This window comes from Aaosphaeria arxii, assembly GCF_010015735.1.
Source record: "Aaosphaeria arxii CBS 175.79 unplaced genomic scaffold BU24scaffold_13, whole genome shotgun sequence".
Classification (NCBI taxonomy): domain Eukaryota; kingdom Fungi; phylum Ascomycota; class Dothideomycetes; order Pleosporales; genus Aaosphaeria; species Aaosphaeria arxii.
In genome coordinates, this window is record NW_022983486.1 from 32,185 (window position 1) to 51,591 (window position 19,407).

The 19,407-nt window shown below is 46.3% G+C and overlaps 9 protein-coding genes across 9 annotated transcripts; 2 read left to right on the top strand and 7 right to left on the bottom strand.

Moving 5' to 3' along the window:
* Positions 1-336: 336 nt before the first annotated feature.
* BU24DRAFT_428271 (theronine dehydrogenase) lies at positions 337-1,891 on the bottom strand. The gene is made up of 2 exons (XM_033529438.1): positions 898-1,891; positions 337-837 (listed from the first exon to the last, which is right to left on the bottom strand). Exons 1-2 carry the CDS (start codon positions 1,745-1,747, stop codon positions 653-655), a joined length of 1,035 nt encoding a protein of 344 aa, XP_033377696.1. The 5' UTR covers positions 1,748-1,891; the 3' UTR covers positions 337-652.
* Positions 1,892-2,133: 242 nt separating this feature from the next.
* Positions 2,134-3,853, bottom strand: BU24DRAFT_455370 (cytochrome P450; the record flags this gene model as incomplete). Its single annotated transcript, XM_033531368.1, has 4 exons — positions 2,134-2,686; positions 2,738-3,455; positions 3,617-3,628; positions 3,842-3,853. The coding sequence occupies 4 exons, from the start codon at positions 3,851-3,853 to the stop codon at positions 2,271-2,273; spliced, it is 1,158 nt and encodes a 385-aa protein (XP_033377697.1). The 3' UTR covers positions 2,134-2,270.
* Positions 3,854-4,898: 1,045 nt separating this feature from the next.
* On the bottom strand, positions 4,899-7,107 carry BU24DRAFT_379697 (glycoside hydrolase family 31 protein). Its single transcript, XM_033524701.1, has 2 exons — positions 6,178-7,107; positions 4,899-6,111 (listed from the first exon to the last, which is right to left on the bottom strand). The coding sequence occupies exons 1-2, from the start codon at positions 7,055-7,057 to the stop codon at positions 4,991-4,993; spliced, it is 2,001 nt and encodes a 666-aa protein (XP_033377698.1). The 5' UTR covers positions 7,058-7,107; the 3' UTR covers positions 4,899-4,990.
* A 310-nt stretch (positions 7,108-7,417) lies between these two features.
* On the bottom strand, positions 7,418-8,911 carry BU24DRAFT_357892 (cytochrome P450; the record flags this gene model as incomplete). Its single annotated transcript, XM_033523974.1, has 2 exons — positions 7,418-8,670; positions 8,719-8,911. Coding segments are annotated over 2 exons (1,446 nt in total), but the record flags the coding sequence as incomplete, so codon positions are not given.
* Positions 8,912-9,970: 1,059 nt separating this feature from the next.
* BU24DRAFT_358556 (MFS multidrug transporter-like protein) lies at positions 9,971-11,683 on the top strand (the record flags this gene model as incomplete). The annotated part of the gene is made up of 5 exons (XM_033524000.1): positions 9,971-10,236; positions 10,284-10,490; positions 10,538-10,909; positions 10,958-11,325; positions 11,376-11,683. The coding sequence occupies 5 exons, from the start codon at positions 9,971-9,973 to the stop codon at positions 11,681-11,683; spliced, it is 1,521 nt and encodes a 506-aa protein (XP_033377700.1).
* Positions 11,684-13,139: 1,456 nt separating this feature from the next.
* Positions 13,140-14,180, top strand: BU24DRAFT_401042 (carbohydrate esterase family 2 protein; the record flags this gene model as incomplete). Its single annotated transcript, XM_033525480.1, has 1 exon — positions 13,140-14,180. The coding sequence occupies one exon, from the start codon at positions 13,140-13,142 to the stop codon at positions 14,178-14,180; it is 1,041 nt and encodes a 346-aa protein (XP_033377701.1).
* A 174-nt stretch (positions 14,181-14,354) lies between these two features.
* Positions 14,355-15,158, bottom strand: BU24DRAFT_414701 (polysaccharide lyase family 3 protein; the record flags this gene model as incomplete). The annotated part of the gene is made up of 2 exons (XM_033526241.1): positions 14,355-14,620; positions 14,681-15,158. 2 exons carry the CDS (start codon positions 15,156-15,158, stop codon positions 14,355-14,357), a joined length of 744 nt encoding a protein of 247 aa, XP_033377702.1.
* Positions 15,159-16,104: 946 nt separating this feature from the next.
* Positions 16,105-16,971, bottom strand: BU24DRAFT_317747 (uncharacterized protein; the record flags this gene model as incomplete). Its single annotated transcript, XM_033522895.1, has 1 exon — positions 16,105-16,971. A coding segment is annotated over one exon (867 nt), but the record flags the coding sequence as incomplete, so codon positions are not given.
* Positions 16,972-17,582: 611 nt separating this feature from the next.
* Positions 17,583-18,994, bottom strand: BU24DRAFT_428274 (thiolase). The gene is made up of 2 exons (XM_033529439.1): positions 18,845-18,994; positions 17,583-18,774 (listed from the first exon to the last, which is right to left on the bottom strand). Exons 1-2 carry the CDS (start codon positions 18,979-18,981, stop codon positions 17,622-17,624), a joined length of 1,290 nt encoding a protein of 429 aa, XP_033377704.1. The 5' UTR covers positions 18,982-18,994; the 3' UTR covers positions 17,583-17,621.
* Between the last annotated feature and the right edge of the window lie 413 nt (positions 18,995-19,407).

The window sequence follows — 19,407 nt, forward strand, 5'->3', positions numbered from 1 at the left end:
ATACTAACCAGTCTCAAGGTATGTCAGGAATACATGTCTTACTCTCAAGCCTAGCCAATCTTTACATGTGAAAAGGTGTCTTGACAATATCAGGTAACATCCCTATACCGAGACCTTTGCACAGCCATTGGTTTCATTGACTGAATGCTTGGAGAACAGCAACAGATTACCACATCATAAACGAGCTTGCAGCACTAGTTGCAAATTCTGCAACGGCAGGATGAAGCTATTGAATGTATATGAAGTAGTCTCTTAGATTCATGATTAACATCCTTAGTGAGGAAGAAGACGTACAATACAATAAGTAACTATGCAGCAATACATATTAGCAATAAGGTCAACTCAGTAGGGAATGCACTGGCATAGTTGTACCCTGCAGATGTGTCGTTGAATGGTAAAAGGATTCGGCCAACTAGTAGGTAGATTATCGATATAGCTTGTGAAAGAGCAGGATTACAATATCAGGAAGGTAAGTTTAAGTTGCCTCGAGATAACTTATAGTACTAAATTCGAAATATTTGGTAGTGATTATAACTAACGAACAAGTAACAACTGGGCTATTAGACATTAAAGCACACCTCTCTGTATCAAATCAGCTATTACCTAGTAGACTGAGAGTGTTGGGGTTCTTATTCCTCCCTCTCCCTTTGTTTTACATCTCAATAAGTATCTTCACCACTTTTGCTTCAGAAGCTTTTTCGACTGTTGCATATGCCTCTACTACATCATCGAATCTAAATCGATGCGTAATTAGATCCATGGCTGGTAATTTCCCCCTAGCTAATAGCCTCAACAACATCAAAGTTGACGTAGTATCTACTAGCTTCGTTGTAATAGCTGCGCTGCATTAGTACACTCAAGTCACTTGCTTAGTTCAAGCAAATATAATATACTTACTGATATTCCTATCCCAAAGATTTTCAAGATGCAGATAGGCCTTTGCGCCATGGACGCCAATGTTTGCAATAGTCCCGCCTATTGCAACCAGTTCCTGGCATTGATAGAAGGTAGACGGTATACCAACCGCTTCTATCACAGTGTCGCAACCTTTGCCTGACGTAGCTTCATTCACAACATCAACTGCTTTGGACGGGCTCGCGGTGTGTGTAGCTCCAAACCTTTGGGCTACCTCAAGTCTGTTTTCATTGCCATCGATCATGACAACTATGTTCGGAGAGTACAGTTGTGCAGTGATCAGAGCAGTAAGGCCAACTGGACCGGCACCGACAATTGCCACAGATGATCCGGGTACAATCTTTCCATTTAGGACACCGCATTCGAATCCAGTTGGGAATGCATCAGAAAGCATAACTAATGCTTCTTCGTCTTTGCCAGGTGAGACCTTGTACAGACTGTTTTCCGCATTGGGTATCCGAACGTATTCTGCTTGCGTACCATCGATCTTATTTCCAAGGCACCAACCACCCGTCTCGCAATGAGAATAAATCCCTCTCTTACAGTGGTCGCATGTCCCGCAGCTAGAAATGCAAGATATCAGCACATCATCGCCTTCCTTGAACGACTGTACCCCAGCGCCAACAGATGCAATCGTGCCGACGCCTTCATGGCCCAATATTCGGCCTGCGGGAATAGTAGGTACATCGCCTTTTAGTATATGAAGGTCAGTGCCGCAGATTGAGGAGTATTTCATTCTAACTATTGCATCCTTAGGATTCTGCAGCTTTGGGTCTGGGACTGCTGAAAGCTGTGGCGGATTGTTCGCGCCCTGATATGTGAGCGCTTTCATGGCGAGCGTTCGTAGCAAGACGTTTCCTCACAATGGCGGAAGGCAGAAAAATTGATAAGTGTGATACAATACAGTCCCTGCTAATTGCATAGATATAATTGGAGAAGATTGGGGTGAGGAGATTGGGGTCAGATTTACTAAAACAGGAGCCTCTCTCTTGTAGCTTTAAGAACAACTCTTCACATGCATATCTTGCATTCTTACATCATAATATGATCAAGTGTTTGCTCACTTGAGAAGTATTGTGGTCCCACAATCACCTGAGTCGGCAGAGCTGGTTAAGGCTAAGATCCAGCCACTCTTTAGCAAAATTTCACATGTTATTAGAACACCATTTGGAGAGGAGCACTCACACCAATCGTCTACCTATCAAATGCATCGGATATCTACAGCGCTACCCTCCCGATATACTCTACGGATTTTGGAGGCGTTCCAATTTATAACGCGATTATTCTCTTTCACTCATAGTAATGAGAAACTATCTTAGACATTAATTTCGATCCTCATTGTTTATTCGTCAACATTAGTTGAAAGCAAGTTTGCATCCGTGTGCGCTCTTGCACGTCAGCTTCAACCCCCCCTTCCACTCTCGACTATCCCTACTGTGAATTTTCTCGAGCTCGTATGCCATCCTAACAAGCACATAGGACGACTCAATCATTGCCTTCTGTTGCCCCAAACAAGCCCTATATCCTGCGCCAAACCCATAGAATTCCCATTGGGACGGTCGAATACTGTCCCACAGATCCGGTCTGAAGGCATCAATATCATTCCCAAATACAGCGTTATTGCGATGCACGGCGTAGTAGCTAATGATTACCATCGTCCCCTTCGGAATGAACACCGGATGATTTTGATCGGAACCGCCGCCAACAGGGAGTTGTGTGTCTTGGAGGGCTATGCGGCCCAGGAGCGGGAAGATGGGATACAGACGGAGCGCTGGATGAATCATTAGCTACCGTACTGTTAATTTTCAAATCGTATAATTACTTTCTAAAAGAACATTTCTGATTAGAGTTGACTTCGTAAATTTGTCAACCTGAAAGAATGCATCGGCTTGCTGGGTGACTTCGGTACGAAGGCGCTCCCAGTATTTAGATTGACGTGCTAGGAGAAACAAACTATTTGTTAATAGCTCTGAAGTTGTGTCCTGAGCTGCCATGAGGCCTTGTATGACCTGATATCGGATGTAGTCCCGGTCATTAGTCGGTGATGAAAGTGCCTGCATCAAACTCGGCAAATTTCTCATGCTGGAGCCCGCATTGTTTATCACCCCAGTCGTGAAATTGTCATCAAACATTTTCTCCACATAGTAATCTATAAATTCATGTGTCCTTACGCAGGCGTTGATATATTTGGCTTGTGGAAGAATGTTCCATACTCTCCCGAGCACTGTACGAAACATACTGTAGAGAAGACCATCATGAAACGACCTGACGAATTCATCCGGGGTGAGAGGGGCGGAAGCGGACACCTCGAATGGATGTGGACCGAGGATAAAAGACAAGGCCGAATTTGAAAACTGAATGATACCTTGTGTTAGCGTGAGGAATATCATGGGATCAAGACTTCTTACCATGACGTAAAGCATAGGTTGCAAATCTATCGTTGACCCATCCTTCGGCAACCTCTCCAGAAAACTATCAACCTCACGGGATAGTATGCTCAGGTCCTGCAGATTGCTTCGCTCGAACGAAGCTTGAGCAGCCTTCGGGATCGCTTCCAGGTCTCGCCGTCAGTTGTGATGAAGCCGCGGCCGCAAAAGGTCTCCATTCCAGCTAGTCGCATGGGTTCCACCCCGAAGACTTTGGATGTGTTGATGACTTTGAGGTTCTCTGTCGCGATGCTAACCACGGCGGGGTAGCTTACGAAGGTGCCAACCTGGAACTTTTTACCATATCGTCAATGGAGACGATAGAGGGAAGGTATGTCCGTATGGATTCTCACCTAGAAGTCTAATCCAGTGAGCGGCTCCATCGGTTGATGCTTCACTGGTATTGATGTTTTATAGTTGTGCGCAACAGCACCCCTGTGCCGTTGGCGTCAAACAAAGTACACGATAGCGAGAAAGAGCATGATAAGCCCTGAGCTTACCTCTGCACCCATAATGGAAGAGGTTTGCGAATCAGAACCGGGATGAAATTTTCGGTAACAACAACGACGTTCCACGTACAAGTCGTACTGCATGTATATAGTTGTTTACAAGCACAGTTAACAGCAGCATTTATCTGTTCAGGGTTATTGGGGTGGCGGCTTTCCGTTACTTCCGACCTGATTATGCGGCACAGCAGTCACATCCCCTTGAGCAATCAGTCAAGAGTTGATGATCAGTATTGAATCGCGACGAAATTTATTAAAGTGTTGACCCTACATATGACTAAGGTTTTCAACTCTAACGGATATGGCCACTGTATAAGTGATACCGTGTCACCCGGGTTTCACTGATCGCATACCTCTATTGTCCTCAGACCTTCGAAATATAACATCCGAGACACCCTGGAAGATTTCGATATTCCGGATGCTGGATTCTATATTACATTCAATATCATCCTTCAGATGATGACTGCCAAGGACTCATAAGCTTGAGCCGGTGGCGCAGTTTCTTTACTGCAATGTTGCAATTACATCTAACCTTGCTATTGCAAATCTCTATCAAGCTGAAACAATCAGGTTGTAAGGCTCATGGCCAGATACACTGAGTGGATCCGGATCGTATCTTGCGCTCGTGAAACCTCCAATAAGTTACTGCGTACCATTTGACTATGGTCCGTCAAACATAACTTTCGGTTGTTGCTATGAAGGTTACTTGCCTGCGCGAATGTTGGTTTGTAAATGCCGATGAGATGCACATCATTCATGTGGACAGAATACATTCTCAGCATGAACTTACAGGGTTTACAAGACATATGTAGAAACATTTATTTATCTCTAGTGTTCAATGACTGCACAAATATCTACTAAATAGGACATCCTTGTTATTTGACAGAACAGATTAATCGTATCTCTCAAAGTCTTCGTTGCCGAACCAACAATCATGCGCAAGTTCATAATTTGTACCTCGCATTTCCTTAATGCTCTGATGTTGCTCAATATCTCCTATCGCAGCTTTCATGTGCAAAGGAACTTACACATTCAAATTGTAACGAGGAAGAGCTTTACTATTTATATGTCTAAGTGATCTAGAAATGGCATGTCAATTTGAGGTATGTTCACACTGGATAGTTCATTCTGGTAAAGCTAAGCTCACCCTTGCTTAACAAATACAGGCATTGTTTCTAATGGGCAATTCACTTGCACATGCTGGCCACCGTTAAACGTCTTTCCTCCCTCCCAAGAACTCCACAACTGCGCGTCCGGCAAGTGGGGCAAGTATACGTCTATTGTCCGCAATCCGGCAGCCATGACAGGACAGCAAAGGTATTTACTGCCGTACATGTATTGCTCGTTCTTGCTCCAACAGATTTTGTCCTGTGGAAACTCATAGAAGAGGGGCCGTATGACCGGAGATCCTTTCTCATGTGCTTCTTTCATCAGCTCGCGAGTGTAGTCTCGCAATTCTTCGCGTATGAGAAGATACTTTTTGCAAATCTCGTAGACATCTTCTCCATACGACCAGACCTCATTAGCTGCCCCGGATCGACAGGTTGCGCCCCCAGGAGCTCCTGGGTATATTATGGGCTGGCGCGGTTCGCGGTCGCCATGGAGGCGCATAACAGGGCAGAATGTGCCCCATTGGAACCATCGCACAAACAATTCACGAAAACCCTGATCATTGGGATCACCTCCATGAAATCCCCCTATATCAGTTGTCCACCAAGGTAAACCTGATATGCCCATGTTCAGGCCTGCAGCGAGCTGATTGCGAAAACTCGACCACGACGAGGCAATATCGCCGCTCCATACAAGTGCACCATATTTCTGGCTACCAGCCCAAGCACATCTCAAAAGATTCACGATATTTCCATGGCCCATCTCTTCTTTCATCCCTTCGAAGAATCCTCGTGCATAGTCCCGTGGGTAGATGTTTCCGATAGTGTTATTGGAACCTAGATGGTATCTGTAATTCTCAAAGTCGTAGGCAGTGTACTCGGGCTCAGCCTCGTCAAGCCAGAACACCTTGATTCCTTTCTTGAAATAATTTTCTCTGCATTTCTCCCATACGTATTTGCGTGTTTCTGGATTTGTTGCATCGAAATGAACAGTGTCGCCTTCAAAATCCATCGCAGTGCGTATGCCACGGTCAACACGAATCAAATGTCCACCTTCAAGCATCTCTTGGTAGTTCTCCGATCGTTTATCTACCGTGGGCCAAACTGACACCATGAGCTCGATTTTGAGGTCTTGCAGCTCTTTGACCATGGCATCTAACGAATGATTTAGTCCAACTCGATTGACTGGCTAGGTGGGAAGTTTCATAAGCGTAGTCTTACCTGGATCGGGCCAGTAGGTTGGATCAAATTTCCACTCTCCCTGCAATGGCCAATGGAAGAAATCAATAACAATCAAATCAATTGGCAAATTTCTCTTCCTGTATTCTCTGGCCACTTCAAGTAACTCCTCCTGGGTCTGGTATCGAAGTTTACATTGCCAGAAGCCGAGGCCAAACTCCGGCATCATGGGAACCTTTCCAGTCGCGCTTGCGTAACCTTGAACTATCTCTTCCGGCGTTGATCCAGCAATGATCCAATAGTCTAAAACTGTAGTGGAATTTGCCTCGAATGTCATGACATTTGATCCTAGGACCGCCCGACCAATTGCAGGATTGTTCCAAAGAAATCCATAGCCTCGCGATGAAAGCATGAAAGGAACACTGGCTTGAGAATTGCGGTGTGCAAGCTCAAGATCATGACCCTTTAAATTTAACTGCGGTTGCTGGTACTGTCCCATACCAAACAATTTTTCGTTCTCGTCCAGACTCTCCAGCCTCATGGTCACATGGAATGATTCCGTACCGAGTATCGGGCGGAATTGCCGTGCTTCGATCTCAAGTGCACTGCATCTGGGATTTGTAGGATCACGACGATTGCGCGAGTACTCCTCCAGCAAAACGACTCCTTCGTGGTTCTCAATCGTGATCTTGCCACCATGTGTGATCGTAGCTTTTATTCGCCCATTCACTATGTTTGCCCCCTCGTCATTCATCGACAGCGATGGTTGCGTCTTTGCAGGGACCTCCAATGCCCAATTCTCCGATGGGAAAGTCGAAATTTTGGTTGCGCGGACACGGAATGCATTTTCTCCCCAAGGCTCCAGTCGAACTATTTCGGAGTCGTAGCGGTATACAATAGCGCCGTCGTTGAAGGTAATCATGGTGGGATCAGGATCTAAGAACTGTGTGTTGGTGGTCAAGAGTGTTTAAGCATAGAAGGTGGGGTTTGGGTCATGCTATCACTGCATGTCTTTTCGTATCCCCGCCGGCGGGAGATATTCCCACCGGAGACCCACCGGACCTCGGGAAAGTCGAGTTGATTGACAATTCACCTCTCAGATCTATACCATCAACTCCTTGTGTGCATGATTCTTGTAGCTAACTTGTTTCCATCAGGGTCACATTGACGCGAAGTTTAGTGTTGCAGGACAAGTCACGTTCACTAGACAGGAGAGAATGACGAATCGATACCAACATACACATGACACACTTCAGAATTCCAAGCATTATAATTTAAACGTTTACAATGGCACGTTTCTGCGATAGAAATGCAACAATGGTCCGTCGTGTCTTGATCCTATTTGATCCCACATTTCGAATTCAGGATGCTGTGGTTCGGCTGTTGTATCTGCTCTCTGGAAGTCGAAATGCCACAGGGTCCTAGCCAAGACAAGAGGAACTTCAAGATAAACTACAGCCTTGCCGGCACAATTGCGAGCACCAAGAGAGAAGGGCATAAATGCTTCAAGTTGGAGTTCCCATTGCTCATCCGTTAAGTTCGCTTCCTCCCTTATCCATCGCTCTGGGCTGTGAACATTCGGCTTGGTAAAGTAGATTGGATTGCGATGCATGCAGTAGACGTTTACGCCGATCTGTGTGCCTGTAGGAATTACATCGCCGTCCACGATAACTGGTGTATTTCCGGCATCGGCTGGGACATCGCGCCAGAGTGTCGTATTTGACGGCGGGCTAATTCGCAATGTTGCCTCGATAAATGCACGAAGAAATTGGCAAGCCGCCAATTTTGGGCCATTCGTAATGTCCTCAGCCCTGGAGAAACTTTCACGGATCTCTTTAGCTAATCTATCATACGTTTTTGGATATCGCGAAAGATAGAAGAAGCTCGCTGCTAAAAGTGAAGCTGTTGTATCACCTGCAGCTGGTATGAGAAAGGTCGACTCGGACCAAAGCTCTCGTCTACTCATTATTGACCCTGTCTCTGGGTCTTTGAAGTCGTGAATGGCCGAGAGGAGGTCGGGTCTTGAGTGTGTATCCTCTTTAAGGCGAGCGCGAATCATATCTCGGACCATATAATGGAATCGCATTACCTTCGGTAAAATGATTGGGAGGAACAACCTCTCCCAGCCAATATCTTTCAAGACAGGGGACTGTAAATACACATTGAGCCTGCGATTAGAAGTTGAGATACCTCCGGGCATCCAACGATTCTTTTCGTTCGTCTGTAATTCAAAGCTGTGTCCAAAACCAATTTCACCACTGATGTCAAGGCCGAGCCAGCAACACCTTTGAGTCATGTTTAGTTTTTCGTTGGTGTCTGAGGCTTTCCCAAGTTGATCCAGGAAAGTTTCGATGTGCTCTGCCATGACAGGCTCGAATCGTCGCATTGCCCGTTCGTTCAGGCCTTGTCCAATAATGCGACGCTTTGTGCGATGCTGGCGTTTATCGATGACGTTGAAAAGATTAAACACTGTCGGGCTTGCTTGTGTTACGAGATATGCCCTCGATTTGGGAAGTCTGTCATTCTGAAGTATGTCTATGAACATCAGCCAGTTCAAGTACTCAGTTGGCAGGATAGGAATACCATGCATTGCTTTTGCAGAAGCGAAGACAAGTTTATTTGGTCCTTGACGGATGACTGATCCATATCTTTGGTGATCACTATACGTAGTCAAATGGAGCTGGAGTTTCGCGGCGTGATAAACACCATAAAGGTCTGTAAATTTGGCGACGAAAGGGCCCGGGTACTTGTGCAGAGGATGCAGGAGCAATCGATATGAATATACCAAAATACACTATATACAGTTAGCAACAACTCTGTCCCTGGTAGATGATACGAACCCTTATCAAAAACACAGAAACAGTCCATTTGCATAAAGGAACTAAAAGACTGAAGACCATACGTATAGTCTGCATTTTCTCTATCGTAGACTTCGGGTAGCTTGAAGGGACACAGGACTGTACCAGTGATGATATCGCGTGAACAAACCGTACGAGATTACTACATCTTATAGTTGCAAGAGCGGAAAAAGTTAGATGCATCAACCCCTCTTCATCTTGCTATGCCACAAGGCTTCCGATAGCGTAATTTAATGTCGGGCTCGTAAAATCAACAACCGTAAGGTCTTGCGCATCTCATAGGCCTATGCTAGAACGCACCTAGCCCAAAGACTACTGTGCCATATGCAGTCCTTCGCAAGATGATGGCTACGCTCGTTGCCGGCTGACCGACCGTATCTTGAGGCAGCATCACAAGTTCAGGTTCTTTTATACTGGGAGACATCTGCTTGAAAAAGATGCAGCTACCTCTAAAGTATGTATTTAATCGAGGAGCTCTTGACGCCTTCTTGATGACTACGCTCTGAATCATGACCAGCATCATCGGAAGCGATTTCAGTCTACATTCTTGCGGCGTAGTACGTCCTGGAAAATATATCAAGTTTGGAGGCGACGTGCCACTCAGACACAACCCAATCTTACGCAGGAAATTATCCGGGAAAATATGCATATAAGCTAACGAAAAGTCAACTAGATTGCTAATTGGAATCTTACTGACTCTTGCATAGAAAGAATCTTACTTACAGCTTCGTTTTTCTAAAATTTGAAGATACGCAGAGATTAGAGGCAATTATGGTCGAGGTCACTTCAGAAAACTTGATCAGGTCGGCCGAAATTCCCTCTGATAGGGCAACACTTGCACATACCGTCTCGGAATTTGAAGGCAGTGCTACTATCTCTAACGAGGTAGACGAGATTGTATACCTAACAGGCGTACGATTTTGGCTAGTAATCACTGCGTCTGTTGCGTCCTGTCAGCACCAAGATTGGTACTTACGATGATCAGGCTTGCTTTATCACTTTTTCTCACCAACCTTGAGATACCAATAGTGACTACTTCCTTGGTAGCGATTACCAACGATTTAGGTCAATTTGACAAGATTGAATGGGTTATCTCAAGCTACCTATTGGGTTACGTAGGAGTGCTTGTTATACTCGCAAAACTAAGTGATATCTTTGGTCGGAAGCTTCTGCTAAGTTTATCCATATCACTTTTCATCATCTTCTCTGCCGGATGCGGCGCTGCTCAGTCATTGGCGCAATTGTTAGTTGTTGCTTTGCTACCAGATTTGCAAAAGCTAATCCCTCAAGAATAATTTTCCGTGCGTTCCAAGGCATCGGTGGTGCCGGTTGTTTCTCTCTTGCGACTGCGATGATGACAGAGCTTGTACCGCCCGAAACGTATTCCAAATACGTCGCAAACCTCAGCACAGTCTATGCGCTCTCACTTCTCTGTGGACCAATTCTTGGTGGTGCTATCAGCTCTCGAGCATCGTGGCGATGGATCTTTCTCATCAAGTTCGTTTCTGATCACAATTAGACAGTATAATACTAATGACCGGTAGTGTGCCAGCTGCTGCTCCCGCTTTAGCATTGGCAATCTTTGCTCTCCCAAGTAATTTTCCCTTTCACGGTAATGCAAGCCGTCCACGTAAAACTGCCCGAGAACTTCTTTCAAAAGAGACCATGAGACGGGTTGATTTTCTTGGAGCATTTCTACTTCTTCTAGCATCTTTGTCTCTTACAGCAGCCTTCGAGGAGGCTGGGTCGCGGTACCCTTGGAAATCGGCTTATGTTATCACCCTTCTCGCAGTCTCTGGCGTCTTGTGGACTTTACTCTTGATATGGGAATGGTATATTACGATCAAAGGTGTCTATGTTCAGCCTGTTCTTCCGTGGCGATTCATGGTCAATCGAGCAATGCTCAGTTTATTACTGTAAGTCACTCGCTTGGGCGAAAACATGTCAGTCACTGAGGTACACAGCAACGCCGTTTTTCTTGGGGGCCCTTGGTTTGTAGCCATCTTCCAGCTGCCGCAGAGATATCAGATAGTACATGGATCATCAGCTCTTCGGGCCGGCATTCAGACAATGCCATTCACATTCGCCGCGCCTGTTGGCTCTGCATTGTCCTCAATGTGGTCCAAACGGCTCAAAACGCCAGGAGTCTATACTGTGATTGTTGCAGCAGTGCTGCAGACAGTTGGTTTCGCACTACTTGCATCTTTACCGACGGAGTCACAGATATCGTCCCGTGCCTACGGATATCAAGTTATTGCTGGTTTTGGTTGCGGCATCAATATCTCTACATTGCTATTAATTGTACCATTCGTGGTGAACTATAAGGACAAAGGTAAGTTCTGCAATCAACTTTCTACTACTTGTAATTGATAGCATAAATAGCTGTAGGAATGGCAGCAGTCTCACAGTTGAGAGTTATGGGAGGAGCAATTGTGCTTGCAATTGCGACTTCCGTTTTCAATAGCCATACTCGATCGAGAACAGAAGAGATCCAACAGATGACACATGTCAGTGGCTCGCCGATTGCACCTGCACAACTATTAGATTTAATCGATGAGCCATCCAAGGAGAAGATCAAAAGTATCCTTGCACATGGTTATAATCTACAAATGTATGTGTTGTGTGGTTTTGCCGTTGCGCAGACGCCCACAGCACTACTTCTATGGAGAGCCAAACATATTCAGGTTTAGTGGAAAGTCAAAAGTGGGCATGCCCTACCTTGTACTTAGTCCTTCACTCTAGCTATCCAAGTAATTGTGGATGAATCAAATAAAAATAGCTACTTTTATCCTACCATGATTGATGTTAATTATAATACTACATAATAGGCTGGCCGTTCACGTAACTTTGCCCGACAAGTGTTGAACATTATCAACAATGGACTCGCGTAGTCAACATTTAAGCCCACTGTACGTTTCAGCTGGTCACACAACATTACCACCATGCCACCATAGATGTGATCGCGTTGAATAAGGTATCATACAATGCCAACTAGCGGCCACTCGACCTAACCCCTCCGCACCCTCTTAAACAACATTTTAAGCCATCCTACCCTTAGAAGATCTGCCACGGTATCAATTTAATGAACAAACGGTATGTTATCTTGAAGTATGCATGACTATCTCGATAATTATTAAACTCATTCATTTGAAGGTTCTGTATCTGCACTTGTGATTTATACATGTCTACGAGACTGAGTAGTTCTATATAGTATCAAAGCTCTACATGATTCATAGGGAACAGAGGCTTTCAACGGCTAGGATACAAGAGGGAAGGCATCATTCATATTTAGACATAATGATCATGGTTTCTCAGCTGTATAGCTTCGGCTTGAAGGATCAAGAAAGGATGAAGGTGTATGCATTTCTGCCCTCAGTCAAGAAAAAAGCACTTATGGACACATTAGAGAGTCATTTTTTTGAAGTACAACAACTACGGATCCTACGCAATAGACTTAAACACTCGATGATTCGTACGATCGTATCAATGAGAAATCTGAGCTAACAGTAAGACAGACGGTGATACTTTGCAAGCTGTACTTTCAACATGAGAAATAGAGGTGCAATAAGACGAAGCCCAGAAGACTACGGATACTACTTCAGATAGGAACAAACATCGCTGTTGATCCCCCTTCGCGTCTTCTCATGATGGCATCAAAATCCTCCGATTTAATTAATCCGCTGCTTGATTATTGTCCCGGTTTTCCTAGAACACCCAGTGCTGGGTTTGAAGCAGGTGCAAGGTACATCTATCTAGTGCCAGGTTCCTCGGCCCAGGGAAGAACCAAATGGTCTCCGTGCCTGAACGGGTAAGGCCGTTCATCGTTATGGCACCAGTTGTGCTCCATACCATTAACGTACAGGTATGGTTTTGTCCCCGCGAAATATATGAAAGATCGACTTTCTAGATGCAAACTTTGTGCGATGTGTTTTTATCGCCTCAGATTCATGCTTTATCCCTGCTCCAAAACCCGGAAACCGGGGCCGAAATCATATGTTCTAAATTCAAACTAGATGGCAGTCCATATTACCTTGCAGCTAGATTTCATCGTTCGGTCTCTTAATCACTCCAAGTCAGAACTCTTAAAGGCAGTGTCTTCCCTCGCTCAACATCTGCACGTTGTGGGTCTGCATTCAAATCGGCATCATGGTATGCACAACAACAATCATCACTTTTCTTGCAACATTGAGTCATGCTCAAGCTATTCGATTTCTGGGAAGAGTTAATCCCACAACTAAAGAACTGACTTGGCCGGGAACTGGCGTGTCGTTTACATTCACTGGGACATCCGCTGTTGTTACCCTCGGCGCTGTAAGTGGCACCAGCAGCTTCAACTTACGCGTGGATGGTGGCGAACCTACCCTCATCTCCGATCTCTCAAGCAAAAAAATCTCTACAACTGGATTGGCTCAAGGAAACCACACAGTCGTCTTGCGGAAACGATCGGAAACAGGATTCGGTACTGTGACGATCGGCAACATCACAGTTGACGGTTCATTCGGTCCAGATGCTATCCCCAAACGAAAAATCGAGATAATTGGCGATTCCATTACCGTAGGGTACGGCCTTGACGGAACACTTCCATGCACAGACAGTGCTATTGTGCAGAACAACCCCAAAACCTATGGCGCGCTGGCAGCGGATGCACTCGGTGCCGACTATAGTGTCGTAGCTTGGAGTGGCAAAGGGGTAACAAGAAACTACGCATCCGGGCAACCAGATGATAGTCCGATCATGCCACAGCTATGGACACGACATGGTGCGAACGACGCAGACAATAGCTACACGTTTCCCGCGACTGCAACCCCCGACGCCGTAGTCATTAACTTAGGCACAAACGACTTCAGCTACCTTAATGTACGCCCAGCGCTTAATGCTACCTTCTTCACAGACGCCTTCATCGATTTTGTTGGCAATATCCGAGGCCATTACCCAGATGCGGAGTACTTTCTTGTCACATCCCCTATGCTGAATGACAATTATCCTTCAGCAGAAGATGCGCAGAAGACAACGCATAGAAAATCTCTTGAGTCGGTTATTACGCACTTCAATAGTACCAAGTTTCATCTCGTGGATTGGCCGTCGCAGGGTTCAGATGTGGGGTGTGATTATCATCCCAATGAGGCGACTCACGCAGCTGGTGCTAAATTACTTGTTGATGCAATCAAGGGGGCTCTGAACTGGTAGGGTGGAAGGGATGATATGATGAATAAATTGTTAAATAAAGTAATAAATAGCCATGTAGCTAATCGTTGAAGAAAATAGGTTCACGATGAAAGAATAGCTAGATTCTTTGCGTGTTAAGAGTCAGTGTTACAGTCAAGCTTCAAAGCTTATGACATGAAGTTTCCGATCGATAGTCTAGCACCTAGGAAGAGTGATGAGCTTGCCCTGGGCACCGAGGCAGCTACCCTTAGTGGTGAGCTTCTTAGAGTCGCCTCCGCCCTCGCTCTTCTCCTTGCCGGCGAATTCCTGGCAGACATCGCCCTTGTTGGTGCCGCAGGAGCCGGAGATAGTGGCCTGATCACCGTAGTTGCTGTTGATACCGGCGATGTTGGTCTTGACGTTGGTGGCCCTGAGGTTGGTGATGATGACCTTGCGAGGAGACTTGGACTTGTTGTTGGAGCCTGGATCAAGGGTTAGAAAGCTGATCTATGCTGAAAAGAAGCTCATTGATGCAAACTCACAGTTTCCGCAAGAGCGGTACACCTTGCCGACGTTGTCGACGGTGTAGTCCTTGATGGTAACGGTACCGGCACCGTTGTGCTGGATGACCTTGTCCTCACCGTTCTGGGCACCGCCACCCTCAATCAGAGCGTTGCCGGTGCCGAGGATGGAGATGGCATCCTCGCAGATATCACGGAACCAGGCCCTGCGGATAGTGCACTTGCCCTTGCAGTGAATACCCTCGAGCTGCTTGGGGCCGATGATGACATCCTCGATGGTAGCACCGTCCTCCAAGATGAAGACAGCGTTGTCAGAACCGGTGTCACCATCCTTGCAGGCCATGCCACGGTCGAACTCCTTATTTCCGAGGTTCACGGTCTTTCCCTTGGGGATGACGCTAGGCTTGCTCAGGGCCACGACATTGCCGACTCGGGACGGGATCTTGAGGTTTTGGGCGACGGAGCAGCCGAAGAGGATAGCGATAGGAAGGAACTTCATTTTGATGGATTGGGACTGAAAAAATGTACAGTTGAAAGAGTGAACAGGTCAAAAAAACGAATGTAAGTAAGTGAATGTATGTTTAGCGACAGCTGAACTCTGTAAAGCGAATGAAGAAGAATGGAAGATAATGTGATGAGGAGTAGGATCTGAGGAATCCGAAAGGTATATATACATTCTGATAAGGTTGGTACCTGTGAGGCTACCGACCATGAATCGTAACCTATCCAAGCTGTTTTGACGATGTGGAAACCAAAGGAGAATTCACTATCCATCTTACGCCCGGTCCATTTCCCAACCAAGCATGGGATCGGGATGACAGTGACATACCGGTAGGAGTTTCATTTGCAGGATCGGTTCTCGAAGCGTCATGGATCGATCCGAAAGGCTAGAAGAGAGGATTGGAGGGCTGGAAACGGTGGAAAATTTGTTCCGTAATCTATTGTGGTAGTTAAAGGAGAGAGGATCAAGCGGGGCGTCATGCTTGAGGGCGGTAGCGCGCGCAAAAATCGACCCAAAACGGGTTCTAAACGCCGTGTTCACAACATTCGGTCCGGATGTTTAAGATTTCGAAGGCTCGGCAGGGAGCTTGGCGGGCCGACGCTTGGTTCAATATTGTTTGTATTCGAATTTATCGAATGCTCGCTTCATGACTCCAAAACACGCTGGCGATGTTAGTATCCTTGGCGGACGGGGTATGCAGGTGCACTAGATATACACCAGTAACACCACACCTGTCACACTGTCACACACCACACCATCCTCGCCACCTCCTTCGACCTTTCGATAATTCTTCCGTCGTATAGTAGACAGTAGTCGTATACTCAACGTTGAATCTCGACTCTTGTACTGCTCGACGGACAAATAACAAAAACAAATAAGCAAAGGGGATATCCCGGATCTCTTGCTGACCGACCGGCCAGCCATGTCATGTCCCTTAGAAGTTTAGAACCTTCACAAATATATCCCCGAGGCCAACCTGCTCGAACATCTGTTTCACCTCGCCCATCTCCCCACGGTTACCCCTGTGGCCGCCTTTCGATATCTCTCCCGTCACCTCTCTCATTTCTTTAAACACTCTCTGGACATCTTGGCCTTCCTCCCTATGCCGCTCGGATATCTTTTTCTGGTGTGGGGGGATGTCAGACCAAGATCTCGTCTTGATTTCAGACATGTACGCGGATATGTTGCTAGACGTGCCTTCTAGGCAGAGAATTCCAGGCTTCCCAGCGAGTACAAATCCAGTAAGACCGTAGTTGGGGGCCCAATTCACCATGTCATCGCGTTTAGAACGAGTAGATAGGGATTGTAGGTAGAACCAGACTCGCATCAACGCTTGATCCTCCTGTCCTAGCTCGCCAGGATCTGTTGATGCGGCTGACGAGGTGAGCCATTTTGCCACTTCCTCTTTCAAGAAGTCCACAACCGTGAGTATCGGATCTGGAGATTGGACCGGCAGACGGCGAACAATCTCAGCATGGCTTTTGCGATTCATCCATGAAGGGCACCGGAAGGATATAACTGGAGGCGGAGGTTCGGTAGAGTCAGCTTCTATTTTGCTATCATTCAAGACCTCCAATGGAAAATGCACGTGCAACTGCACTTCGTGTCCTGCCTCGATCGAAAGGTTGATTGTCAAATCGATCGATGACGGCAACTGCGAGGTCGATGAGGCAGGATCCTCGATATACCGTCGAAGCTGTTCAGCTGAATCTTGGGTAGACTCGAGTCGCTCAATCTCTCCTGGAAGACTGAACATAGATAGAACAAGATCTATTGCCAAAAGTTGTTCTTCGAGCTGCTCTGGCGATAGTGATCGCCGTTCAATTGCATTCGCCATGGTGACTGTTCAGGTGGAAGATAATAGAGAGGCTCTATTCCATTGCGGAGTATCAACAAGTCTTAGGCTTCAGCAAATGAGCGACCTGCATGCTCTAGTAGGTAGGGAACGTAACTCTGAAAAGGGTTCCAACGCAGTGCAACTTACACCGGAGTTTTCATCGGACGGGGCATGTCGGTTTTACCGGTCGCGTTTTCTTGAAGCCAATGAAAGGGGCTAGTCCTAATGAGGATAGACTGATCTGTTTGCCCAACTCTTTCTCTGATATGGTATTGAGAACATACACAACATCCTATACATACATCCCAGGTACTAGGTATATCGTAGATTTTACTGCATGGTGCACATTTTCTTCGTATCGAAATTGCGACAACTATATGTCTGATGATCAAGACATTTTTGACACTTTTTTGGTCAATCAATAAATAAATTACGCCTAATTAAAACGATAATTTTTGTTTTATTCAACCTTGGGTCAGTAGATAGTGACCAGCTATACCTATGGAGATGCAGAACTTCGAACTCGTAGAATAGAACGTCATGTAGTTCGAAAATTGCATTTCATTCATGCCATTTGATCAAGCAGGCCATTGGAGACTCATACAACCACAGTGACTAAACTATTACAATCGGCTTTGAATCTTTTCCAAGGTGTCTCCCAATGCATACTCACTTCTTACCTTCTTACTCCTCACCTTTTCTCCATCCGCTTCCGTCACATACCGTGCCTCGACAGCCGGATTGTAATCAAATTGACTCTCCTTCTTGACTTCAGAATCGCTCCTTTTCACATTCTTTGCACCATCCGCTCGCTTATAGACAGTGACGACTACGGCACCGCCTAGACCCAAGTTGTGCTGCAGTGCGACGTCTGCCCCCTCAGCAAGACGGTTGTTTGCCCATCCGCGCAATTGCCATGTCAACTCAGCACATTGCGCGAGGCCTGTTGCGCCTAAAGGATGTCCCTTGCTGATAAGGCCTCCAGATGGATTGACAATTGGACCCTTTCCGCCGTAGGTAATGTCTCCGTTCCGAACCATGTGATGTGCTTTTCCAGGTTCGCTAAATCCGAGACCCTCCAGGAGAATCAATTCATTTGCGGAGAAGCAGTCATGAAGCTCGCAGACCTTGATGTCCTTGGGGCTGACACCGGCTTCCTTGAGCGCGGCCTGCGCTGCTCGTCGGGTCATGTCATATCCAACGAGGTCCATGCTGGACTTTGAATACAACTGGGGAGAGTCGGTGAAGAGCGTTTGGCCGGCCATAAGAATCGCTTGACTCTTTAAGTGCGGTCGGGCGTCTAGGAACGCCTGAGACACGATGACGGCAGCTCCTGCGCCGTCGCTTGTGGGCGAGCACTGTAGCTTTGTGAGTGGGTAGTGGATCATAGGTGCCTTCTCGATCTCTTCCAGTGTGTATTTCTGCTGGAATTGGGCATAAGGATTTCGCTGGGAGTGCTCGTGACTGATTCTAGCAATCTCGGCGAAGTCTCGTGCTTCAGCACCGTACTTCTCCATGTATTCCTTGCCAGCATTGGCGAAGTACTGTGCATTGGGAGGAGACTTGTCAACGCCGCGAGTGTCTGCCATCATGCGCATGGAGAGACCCATGGGTGAAGGGCGATCGTGCCAAACGGATTTAATAGAACCAGGTTGCATTTGCTCGAAGCCGATGACCATTGCGCAGTCGATTGCACCATTCTTTATCAGCGTGCGGGCAAGGTGGAGTCCGGTAGAGCCAGTCGCACAAGCATTGTTGGTGTTGTAGATAGGAATACTACCATTTGTTAGTGGACAAGGCAAAGTGGATTAATCGCATCAGCGTCGCTAGAAGAAGAGCTACGTACGTGCTCATGCCAAATTGATAAAAGATGCGTTGTCCAGACGTAGTATCACCATAACAGTAACAAGCTACACCCGTCTCGACATCATCGTAGTTGATTTGTGCATCTAACAAAGCCTTCACACCTGCTTCGTAGCCCATCTCTGGGTATGCCCTTTGCGCTCGCGGTTTGATGAACTTGGTCAAGCCAACACCAAGCACATAGGCAGGAATATCGTTTTTGGGTGCCATGGTCAATTGATTCAGGTTTGAACAATGTAAAAAGAAAGCTACATTCACTGGGGAGGCAACGCTTCGAGCTTGAGCTTCCAGGTCATCTCAACTACATATTATACAAAGTCTGGGTATGAACGGTAAGATCAACCTTGGGGCTGCGGTAAGTTCAACCGAGGCTATATGACAGGGGGCCTACCCCACCTTTCGCTGCCCCGGCAGTCTTGACTCGAAGAAAACTAAACGAAAACATTTGTTGTTGACGTGAGCTTTCATTTAATATCGAATGATACTAATCATGATGATCTGATTACATACCGGTCAATTCTACAATTCGAGAGACCATCGGCCTCA